Raw genomic sequence first — 11620 nt, forward strand, 5'->3', positions numbered from 1 at the left:
ATGCCATTAATGTAGAATTCTCTATTTCAAAACGAATCCACCAAATACCTTTACTTTCACTGTTCCAAATTATGTTCTTAGAATAAAACCAGATGCTTTCAAGCAATCCCAAATATGACCCAAGTATATTCAGCATGATACCAAGTGGTAACCAAGAATCAAGATGTCACAGATGGGTGGTTGCCTCCCTTTAACACCCTTAGATCTAAGAAAGATACAAACTCTATGTTTAAGCAAGGATTTATTGGTGCCAAGATGTTTCTCCGACTATAAACAACCTGCTGCAAGTGTACTTCTTTCTAATATGAAGAAGCAAGATTTGTTTATAATATAATAAGGATGACATATATGTAAGGACCAGTATGGTGTTACAATAACATAGTTCGCCGTTTTAATCATGGTAAATGTGTATCATTCCTTTTAAACTAAGGCACACGATTTATTTATAATACATAGTTCGGGATCTTGGTCCATATAAATCAAGGTATAAAGTGCATCTCTTCCTTTTAAACTAAGACGAAAAGATTTGTTCATAACATTATTAGAACAAAAACATACAAGACCAGGCTTAGGATATTACCAATTTGCACAAATAAAGGTTGCTATATTGTCAGAAAGAAGAACCTACCTGCAGGCATGTCATTTTTGTCTCTGCGATTTCTCCGATGACCATGCCGCCACAGCTGCACATCATTATCTTTTTCTGCTGATCCTGACTCTCCAACAGAGTTGTTCAGAAACTGTGGGGGTCCTGAAATCTCCAATAATCACAGGAAAATACATATAATAAGTTTCTCAGGTGACAGAACATTATAAAACTCTGTTCTTTGCTTATGTTCAAAATGTAGACCAAGGTTACGAAACCTCACGAATGCTGAAATTGCCAAACAAATAATATTACTCCCTTTTTTTTATCGAAAAGAACTCCCATGTTTCTCTATCGTATTATATGTTATAAAGTTTAATTGGCACCCTGCAACACTAAATTTTTTCCGGCTGAGGGTTAGGGATGGAAGAATGCAACATATCCTTCAGATAGAGCTATTTCCACGAGTTAACCTCGTTGTTTGTCCCAAGGCTTGCCCCTATATGTTTTATAAAGCTTAACTCAGTTATCAAAACTTCATTAAAAGTTTACAGAATCTATCACTTTTGAAGTTTGAAAAATACCTTTTTGGCTTCAACTCAGGGTGCACCCTATTTTTGAACTGTCCGTTTGTTCTACAGAAAGATCTTCATTCTGATTCTTTTGTGTGAAAGTTTAGTTCTTTCAGATGCAAAATTGATATGAATTTTCTTATGTATATAACACTGCTTCTAGTCCAACTACTAGTGATAATGCTTATATAACAATTTTTGTTGCTAATCTATCACCAATAATTTCCAGTGCATTACTTTATTAACTCAATTATCAAATTTCTTAATCCCTACAAGTTTATTACACAAGCCATGCCTTAAGTCAACAGTAACATCCTCCAATTGTTTTTTTCAAGCACTCACTCATGCACTTAGGGCACTTAGCTATCTAAAAGGGGCTCCAGGTAATGGACCCTTCATCAAGCACAAACACACAACCACAAGCATATCGTGACGACATCCTCCAGGACTTGACCTGAAACTGGTCGTGCTAATGGTTTGTTGCTGACTCGGTGGTTCTGCCATTTCTAGATGATGTTTCTACCAAGGGGTAGGGATTTCATAGTCATAGCACAATAGTCACAAGCTGGGTGCTCTATGTTCCCAGCCCCTTTCACCATGAGGTTGCATTGGGGATCCTCAAGCCAAGGTTTATGTTGCATTGACACCAAGTGTGTGGTCATCAGCTCGGTGTTACTAATAGGCCCTATGATCTACTCAACAAATTCCAAAAATTATTTGGATAGCCTTTCACCATAAACTTTCAGGAGGATGTCCTAATGATACTCAAGCCAAGGTCATCTATTGCAGTACTGCACTGCCACTAAGGATATAAGGTGTTATTAGTTAGCAATAAGTTGTAGCTTAATAGACCTTGTTTTCTGAAGATTTAATTGTACTCAGATGTTAGCCGAAGCTTTAAGAATAGCATCCAATGTGCCACTGTTTAATTGAAGAATTCTTTCACTTTCTTAACAAGAAAATACAACCGTCTTATTCATAAGATAGAGCTTGACACTTCGTTTCAAAGAATACTACGAAATTAATGTAAAATCGACTAGGCATTGCTGCCAATCTACATTTTTCAATTTGCACTTTCGCTAATAATTTAATCACTTTCGCTAATAATAAAGTCTCTTCACTTTTAACATCGAAAATCTACCTCTATCTCGGAGGAAGCCGTCTAATTACTACAAAAGAAAACTATCCTTCTCTTAAAGTAATCTGAGAGAAACGCATACTTCAATGAAAACAAATGATCGAGAAAGAGAGTGAGATTACCTCAGAAAAAGCGACGAATGCCGAGGGAAGCGACGAAGATGCTGCGGGATTAGGTGGATCGAACAAGGGCTTTTTAAAATTGTTGGTGGTTGTACGGTCACCAGAAACATCCTCTTTCCGGCAGTCTTCCTCTTCGTCGGAGGAGGAACCGAGATATCTTTGCTCATCTTGTTCCTCTTCAGGAGATGAATAGCCCTGTAAAAGTGACAAGCTCATAGCTGTAGCCGTAGGGTTTGTTTCCGCGAAGAACGAGGCCAGAAACTCGACGACTCGCCGTTCCGGGGGAGAATGCCGTCGTAAATGGGCTTTCTTACCGGGCTTAATGCAATCTTATAATGTACCTTGCTATCAACTTAAAATCTAATCCATTAACTACGACTAGTAAACTAGTCAATTTGACATTCTGTCTATTTTTTTACTAAAAATTAAAAATATAATCTATATCTATATTATATTATAAAACATTTGACAAAAACTCTTAAAAACCATTTTTTATGCATAAGGTACTATTTATTAATGCATATTACTTAAAACTCAAGATTACAAATAGATTGTACGTAAATACAACTTATTAAAGCTCCATATCTGAATTCGTGTAACTAACTGCAGATAAACATAATCAAATACAGAATAAATATATCATTTTAAATATAAAAAATCTAAAATATAATTAGRATAATCATTRAGTTCTAACARAATACTTAATTATTATCTTTATAAAATGTTATATTATTAAACCAAAAATAAATTATTTYGTTATTACACTTAAATTAAATTATAATAAAAAAATTAAAAAAATTACATAAAAAATGAAAACTTTAAATAGTTGATTTGATATTAACATTGATATATTTTTTTTCAAATTTTTATTTTATTCAAAAATAAAATCATTAATGTTTTCTTAATAACACATAAAATCGTATTATAACATCGACAGAGACAAATAATAAAATAGAACATTAAAATCGATATGTGTCTCGCTGCATTGTACAAGTACTCTTTTAGTTAATTATAAATTATAATATAATTAAAACAAATTCTTAAAACATCGTAAAACTTTGAGCACCTCTCTACCAGATATTTCCATTGATGCCAAATTTCCATCACATAATCTAAAAAATGTTTTTTATAGAGTTTTAGGCCAGCATTTTGTACACAAACTTCTTCCAACAAAACCTTCTAATTATGAATTTGATATATTATGATGCACTTTTGAATTAAGAAAAAAAATGACATAATACATTTAAAAATTGAACAATGCAAGTAGAAAACTCTCCCGTTCCCAACCCTGATCGACCACCCCACCATCGATACCGACCATCAACCACCCCACCAACGAATAACGATACAAGTACACCTTAGGTATGCTTCCTAAAAGCACAACCCCTCATTTCCAGCTTTTGCAAAACCTTCGTCAGATTCTCCTGTAAAAACAACAAGCATATATCTCACATTTTGACAATACAACAAGCATATTCCAGCACAACTTGCCCTTTATGGAAGGGCAAGATCTATGTCGGATGTTGAATTGTACCAATTCTATAGACCATCTAATCATCCGTTCACTGGCATCAATTTCTGAAGAATTCTTCTAAGAGGTTGGTTGATGAGCACAATGATAGTGTGTGACTAAATTACAGTCCAAGTTTAGGAGTGTGAACCACTACAGTGTAAGGAAGTTTTTCAAGGATTGGTACTTGGTAGTACGCCTTAGATCCTGCTAAATACTTTGCTCATCTAGTACTAGGTCTCTGCATTATGGTTTCCTCCCTAACCTATACGGCGTTAAGGGCAAGCTCAGAGAGTGCTAGGTATATATATAGTTCCTTTCTAGGTTGTGGCAGCGAAAGAGTTCCTAGCACTCTAGGTCCACTCGAACTTCATCTCCTTTAGAGTGTTGAAAAACAGAAGACACGTCTCCTTGCTTCGAATATGATCTTCCGAGTGTTGTAACCCTTCTAATGAGTTATTGCATCTCTTTGATGCTAAGTGCCAGTGGTGCTGCCTGGATTTTATCATGATTTGCCTCTATTCCCCTTCTGGATACCATGAGGCCCAAGAACTTTCCTGACTTCACCCAAAGGCAAATTTCATGGGGATGAGTGACTATTAAAGTGTATAAAGTATTATAAATACAAAAAAAAAACTGGTGTTAAAATCGTATAAAAAATAAACAATTATTTATAATTTTGGTAAACTAAGGGGCCGTTTACCCAAATGCTTACCCGGTAAACGCTTACCAATAGGAGTCAACACTATAATTTATTTAGATGCGTAAGATTTTAGTACATCAAAGCATATTGAATGCAGCAATTTAGTAGGTAAGCACTTACCTGGGTAAGGGTCGTCATCTGACTTACCGGGTAAGACTCTCCATCCTTCTCATCGCTTTTACCCGGTAAGATTCTTGGCCCTTCTCATGTTCATCCGATGAGGAAATTTATATGTTAAGCACTTACCAAGTAAGTGTTTAGTAAACGTCCCCTAAGTTTGAAGTTTAAAGTAAAGGGCAACTAAGAAGGTACCTTTTTTCCATCCAACACCAACAAGATCTATTTTCTAATCTCAAATCTTTTTCACCTAGATTCTCAATTGCAAGAAAACCCGCTTTGGTCTAGTACCTAAATTTCATTTCTCCTCCAAGATTAGGGCTGTATCTTATAACTAACCATTAATAAAAGGCTATCCGGAAAACATTACTATGTGCATATCAGGACAGTTTGTCACCAGGATATCAATAACAAAAATGATTTTTTTTCATCATAATTGATTTATCATGTTACATTATGATAATCATACCAACTCACTTGAACTAGACACACCCATTACTGAAAGTGAAGAGAAGACCCAAGTGAAGACTTACTAGTTTTGCCAAGAAACAGAGCCATGCCATAGGAGATTCATCCATCGATGCCGCGACTTTGGTTGAAACATGTACAACTCACACCACAATTTGAACATAAGTGTGCATATCAAACTCATTCTTCTGCCTTCTTCCTGGTCAACAGACAGCAGTGGGAGTGACGAAAGTAGACCCATTATTCATCAACCAACAATGCAAAAACTAGATCCATGTCCCATTTATCCTCCATACGCACAAAGACGGAACCATTAAACATCGTCCACTTAATCCATTGGTGAACTTTCCTTCGCTTTAGCAAACCGTGCTTTATGCTCATAATACTCTTCCAGCTCATTCTCCAGTTTTTCAATGAACTCACTTGTATGCTCAAGGGACTGTTCGTATTTGTATTTTTCTAAAGCCTGCAATTCCATAGCAGAAGAGAATAGATTGAGCGCAAAACCCAGCGGTTCTCAACAAAAATAACTGAAACAGAAAAAAAGGTTGCAACTTGCATATAACATAGAAAAATAGCACATATCGAAATTTATAGCTTGAACCCAAAACATCCCCAGGGAGAGCCAAACTACTTTAGTGGTAAATTTGTGAATGTATCATTTTACAAACTACCATATTTGCCTATATATACTTTGGACTTGCAAATGAACATTTTTTGTGAGTAATAAATTCATTCTAAAAAATGGTAGCACATCTTTACTGCTTCCATAAAGAAATGGAACATAATGAAGAACTTTATAATATAATAAAACGACTTAGCACGAAAAACATGTGGACTTGCAGAAGAAAAAGGAGTACCTTTGCTTTCGACAGGGTGTCAGGAGGTGACATAATCTCTGGTCGCACATAATTTTTTCCACGATAAAATATGATGACATTATTAGGTTTTATGTCAATCACAATGCCTTTACTTAGTCGAGTAAGCTCCTCAGCATATTCTTGAATTTGTCCAGGCTTACAAGGTTTGCAAACAACCTTAACAGTCTCATGGTTCTTCCAATGGAGATGCATATTAAGAACAACTCCTCCAAATACTCCACGTCTCCCGACTGGTACATAATGTTTCTTTTTCTCGCCTGTTCGCTTCAGGTAGAACTTCTCTTCCTCTGTCAAACTTTCAGGATCATGTACTTCAGCTGCGGCTTTGCGTACCTCAAATTTCCTTAATTTCTCAATCAACCATTCTTCCTTTCTTTTGGCCTGGAGAGGCATACAAATACATGTTAAAACTAATTTAGCAATAGTTATTGTCTGATACTGACAACTCCCTTTGTTCCAAAAAAGAGGTATATAATTTGACTTTTGAGGTCCAACCTAGTATGGATAAAATCCCCCAAAAAGTAATAAATAGTTCAATCCTTTTATCAATGAGAGTGCCATATGTAGTTCGAATTTCTTCATTTGACCTCAAAAGTGAAAGTGAAAATCAAAATGTACCTTCTCTCTGGATTAGAGAGTATATACTTAATTGATAATTAAACATTATATAGACAGCAAGCTATAAACGACTCTAACCTTTCCAAGCTTGTATAAAATCCTAATTTCTGGATTCGGAGATCTCATCTTTTTCTTTGCCTTCAAACGGTAAAACCTTAGTTCGTTGAGTTTGGTCTTTTTAGACGGTTTAATCCGTCTTGGTTTCTTTTCTCTTTCCCTCAAACCTTCATGTCTTTCAAGCTGTTTACCGACAGAAAACCTGACACCATCTTTACCCATCGTCATCTCAACGGCAGAATTGCTCACTAATCGAACATGTGACCTTAATGAATGAATGCTATAAGGCACAAATACAGGTTTTTGGCTTATTTGGTTTGCCAATGGAAAGCATGTAAGAGAACAAGTATGCAGATTGGCCTTTGGGTTTATGCATCTTATGTCCACCCCATGATTCTGTCTTACCGAATCCCTGCATTTAAACACAATACTATCAACAAAGTTCTTTAATATCCCAAATGTAATATATAACAGTGGCTAACGGTTAATGATGTTCTGCTAACGTCATCCAATTAATACCACAGCCACTGCAAAACTAGAGATACAAATTAACTTTTCCAATCTAATCGGTCTTTTTCCAAATCCAAAAATTCACATGATTTGATTCTCAGCTCAAGGATTAGAAACAATATTAGCTTTTATATGATTTAAAATGGGGTATTTTTCCCCTTGATCTAAGTATGCCCATATATCTGTTTTGAATCCTTCCGTGGATTTGTTTTCATGGAAATCAAAACATATCTCAAATTTGGCGATCGAGTATAGATTGATTTCAGAAAAAGAAATGTATCATCAACCCCATTAATCATGTTCCACTCCGAAATATCCTTGGTGCATCCAAAATTTCAAATTGATCATAGAAAACTACTACCTTCATCCTCCCCCCCCCCCCCTTTCAATGGGCCACAGTTTGAGTTTTCATGTCAAAACCCATGACCTCCAAATACAAGTATTAAATCACCAACATTATGCTATTTGTGATACTTGTTATGAATGATGAACATGAACGTGTTAAGCAATATTAAGTTGAAATGTAATCCATTTAACATCCATATCAAAATATAGCCTTTCTAGGAACGCAGAGTAATATCTTGATCAGTTAACAGAACTTACTGCTTATTAACATCAAACCCCTAAAATTGAGCATAGTTGTAATCATTTCATTGAAATCATCGTTTCACAAAAGCAATAGTAAAACCCTAAAAACAAAAATGCATGAATCAGATAGCAATTTTTTACCTGACATGAAGAACAGATGTGGTACGGATAAAATTGGAAACACGGCGACCAACGAATCTGATTGACATAGGACCAGGGACGATTCAAGGAGGAGGGAGCGCCAGTAGAGTCCAAGGAGACGGGAAATAGTGAGAAGTGTTTTTTTGTTAGATATTTATATACGGCAGTGAGAATTTAATGATTTTTTTATTTAAAAAATAGTTTAATTACTTAATGAGAATTTAATGATTTTTTTATTTAATCAATACTATATTATAAAATATTTGATAAAATTTATTAAAAACAATTTTTTATGTATAAATATATTGTTTATTGATGCATATTATTTTAAATTCAAGATCACAAGTAAATTGTGCGTAAGTACAACTTATTAAAGCTTTATTTTTGAATTTGTGTAATTAACTATAGATAAACATAATCAAATACGAGATATATATCTCATTTTATTTATAAAAATATAAAATATAATTAAGATAATCATTAGTTATAACAAAATACTTAATTATTATCTTTAWAAAAATTATATTATCAAATGATAAATAAATTATTTTGTTATTAAATCTAAATTAAATTAAAAATAAAATATTGAATTAAAAAGATTAAACAAAAAACCAGAACCCTAAATAGTAAATTTGATATTAATATCGATATTTTTTTCCAAATCTTTATGATACGTTTAAATTTATATTTTATTCAAAAATAAAAACATTATCGTTTTCTCAAAACCACTAAAAACCGTATTATATCGACATAGATAAATAATAAAACGAAACATTAAAATTGAGATATATCTCGCTATATTATGCGAGCACCCTTGTAGTCATTTAAAATGAAAAAGTTTAATTGTTTTTTCATTTAAAAATAGTTTACAGACTAAACCATTCAAAATGAGAAAGTTTATTGGGTTTTTTTTATAACTTTTTTCATATATACCCATTTATATCAAAATCACATGAAATTAATTAAATTATATACTAAAAAAATATATTTAAAAAAACATTTTCATGTTGAAAGACGTATATAATATAAAACCAAGAAAAGAATACACGGATTCTACAAGATGTAGAAACCTATAGACAAAGAACAGCACTACACATGTGTTAAAAGAAACTCAAAGAAACAGAAGCACAAAATAGGTCCATTACGCCATTGGACCAAAGAGAAAGGAAAGTTCGCCCGAGTTGAAAGCCAAAAATGCGAGAAGAGTTGGGTTTCAAAGACAATATCCAAATGCCCCGACGGATGAGGATTAAACATGAGTTGATTTCGAGTCTTCCATATTGTATATAAGGCAACCCAAAGTATCGTCTGCCATAGCTGTATATATGCAGTATGAATGTAGCTATGATTGTCTAATGTGGCGATATCGTCAACTGATTGCAAGTAGATATCCTTCATATTCCACCAACGCAATATTTGATTCCAGACACCGAGAATGAATTTGCACCCAAGAAGCAATGGTTAATCGATTCAATGTTGCAAATAGATGTACATTTAGCCTAAGAAAAATCGAGTAATTACGCCCAAACCCTAAATTTATAGAGCACTTACGTTTCAACCCTTAAAAATTTTCATCTTTCAAAAAATTGGCACAACAAATGCATTGGCACCACAAAAAATGCATAGCTCGTATTTTAATCATTGAACGAGTCATGTTGTCTTTGTCTTCCACATTTTAAAAACATTGTTACACTCTTAGGATATTTATTAATCTTTTATGATCAATTAGGTCTCGTTTGATTTGTAGGAATGAAATGGATTTGAAGGGATTTGGATTTCAAATCCATTCTAATCTCATATTTGGTTTGTTGGATTGTCCGGATTTAAAATCCTAGGATTTAATTGAAATCCTACAAACATGAGATTTTGAAAACAGCAGGGGATGCTCGGGATTTCATAGGATTGTATGAAATAAGGTTTTGAAAATGTCTAAAACATATGCTTTGTAATAATCGATTAATAAAAATGTAATTTAATTATTTTTATAATTTTTTTATAAATAATGTAATCCAATTCCATTACAAATTTTACAAACCAAACACACCAATGATTTCAAATCTATTCCAATCCAAATCCCTTAAAAGCACCAATTATCAATTTGTGTTCTTATTTTATCTTTCTAGTGTGATCTGACGATAAATTCAACTCATGTTTTTAGTGATTTTTTATCGGTTATTTATAAATGGTTTTTCCGGAGGTTATTATCATTTATATCAAGAAAAAAGCAATTTGGTTTACAAATCGGTGCTTATTTTCTGAGTTAAACATTTGGTGTTAATTAGTGTAAAATTATACAAACATTGAACTAATCACCTATCTATACTATATTATAAAGCATTTGACAAAAACTCTTAAAACCATTTTTTATGCATGAAGTACCGTTTATTGATGCATATTACTTAAAAATCAAGATTACAAGTAAATTTTGTATAAGTACAACTTATTAAAGCTTCATATTTGAATTCGTGTAACTAACTGCAGATAAACATAATCAAATAGAGGATAAACATTTCATTTTAAATTAAAAAAATTGAAAATATAATTAAGATAATCATTGAGTTATAACAAAATACTTAATTATTATCTTTATCAAAGATTATATTATCAAACCAAAAAAATGAATTAAATAAATACACAAAAAAGAAGAAAATTTAAAGTCATTTTGGTACTAATATCAATATTTTTTTTTTAATTTTTTATAACATCAACTGAGACAAAAAAAAAAAAACAAAACATTAAAATTGAGATATATCTCGCTGCATTGTGTAAGTACCCTTCTAGTTAATCATGATATGTGTTCATTAACTATTTAAAATCTAAAAATATAAAAAAGAATCTTATTTTTTATTATTGTATTACATGATCCTAAAAATAACATCATAAAGTTTATATTAGAGATCATACATATTGCATTTGCTATTAAAAAGCATGTATTCATATTCTAATAGCCGCAAATACATATACATATACATATGCATACCCATGTGTTCACTACAAAATAATGAGACTTTACTGCTGGGAAACACACATTGGTAATCTGCCAGAAAAAACAATCACCTGTGAACTATCGTCGGATCTCATGTTGGAGAAAGTATGGGCGGTGATTGTGATAACGGAGGATTTTCAGTCACTGACAGAAAATTTCGTCGGTAATCCGGCGGCAAAAGTCACCACCGGTGGATTACCGTCGGATCTCATCGACAGAGAAAGTGTGACTGGTGATTGTGATTAGCGGCAGATTTTTAATCATTGACGAACAAATCAGTTGATAGTTACCAATGGAAACACTACAAAACAAATTAAATGACTTTTACCCACAAAAATCACCTAGGGAAATTTCGGTCACCTGAAAGATATCAATGATTCGGTAGAAATAATCTGATGTCTTCTAAGAAAACACCAATGGGTCACTCGGAGAATACATAGTTAATCTATCACGTATTGAATTACCCACCAATTTTGTGATGGTTTTGGGACGAATCACCCTTTAGCAACATATTTTCCAGGAAAAAAATGCCCGTGGGCATAAATCTTCCCATTTAGTAGTGAAAAATTGTCGATGAAATCCCTTAGGAGACATTTGATTTGGTGGAATGATTTTGAAATATT

At 33.1% G+C, this 11620-nt stretch overlaps 2 protein-coding genes across 4 annotated transcripts; both read right to left on the reverse strand.

The window, feature by feature from the left end:
- Nucleotides 1-628: 628 nt before the first annotated feature.
- Nucleotides 629-2738, reverse strand: LOC112504986 (the record flags this gene model as incomplete). Its single annotated transcript, XM_025108937.1, has 2 exons — nucleotides 2419-2738; nucleotides 629-758 (listed from the first exon to the last, which is right to left on the reverse strand). Coding segments are annotated over exons 1-2 (346 nt in total), but the record flags the coding sequence as incomplete, so codon positions are not given.
- Nucleotides 2739-3565: 827 nt separating this feature from the next.
- Nucleotides 3566-8138, reverse strand: LOC112504985 (uncharacterized CRM domain-containing protein At3g25440, chloroplastic). 3 transcript variants are annotated; one of them, XM_025108934.1, is made up of 5 exons: nucleotides 8012-8138; nucleotides 6794-7184; nucleotides 6077-6478; nucleotides 5282-5682; nucleotides 3566-3842 (listed from the first exon to the last, which is right to left on the reverse strand). In XM_025108934.1, the coding sequence occupies exons 1-4, from the start codon at nucleotides 8077-8079 to the stop codon at nucleotides 5545-5547; spliced, it is 999 nt and encodes a 332-aa protein (XP_024964702.1). In that variant the 5' UTR covers nucleotides 8080-8138; the 3' UTR covers nucleotides 3566-3842; nucleotides 5282-5544. The 3 variants fall into 3 exon arrangements, with proteins under 3 accessions (XP_024964702.1, XP_024964703.1, XP_024964704.1); XM_025108935.1 differs by lacking the exon at nucleotides 3566-3842 and adding an exon at nucleotides 4444-4489; XM_025108936.1 differs by lacking the exon at nucleotides 3566-3842 and adding an exon at nucleotides 4445-4485.
- Nucleotides 8139-11620: the final 3482 nt, after the last annotated feature.

Source organism: Cynara cardunculus, unplaced genomic scaffold, assembly GCF_001531365.2.
Source record: "Cynara cardunculus var. scolymus isolate 2C unplaced genomic scaffold, CcrdV1 Un_Scaffold_7700, whole genome shotgun sequence".
Classification (NCBI taxonomy): domain Eukaryota; kingdom Viridiplantae; phylum Streptophyta; class Magnoliopsida; order Asterales; family Asteraceae; genus Cynara; species Cynara cardunculus.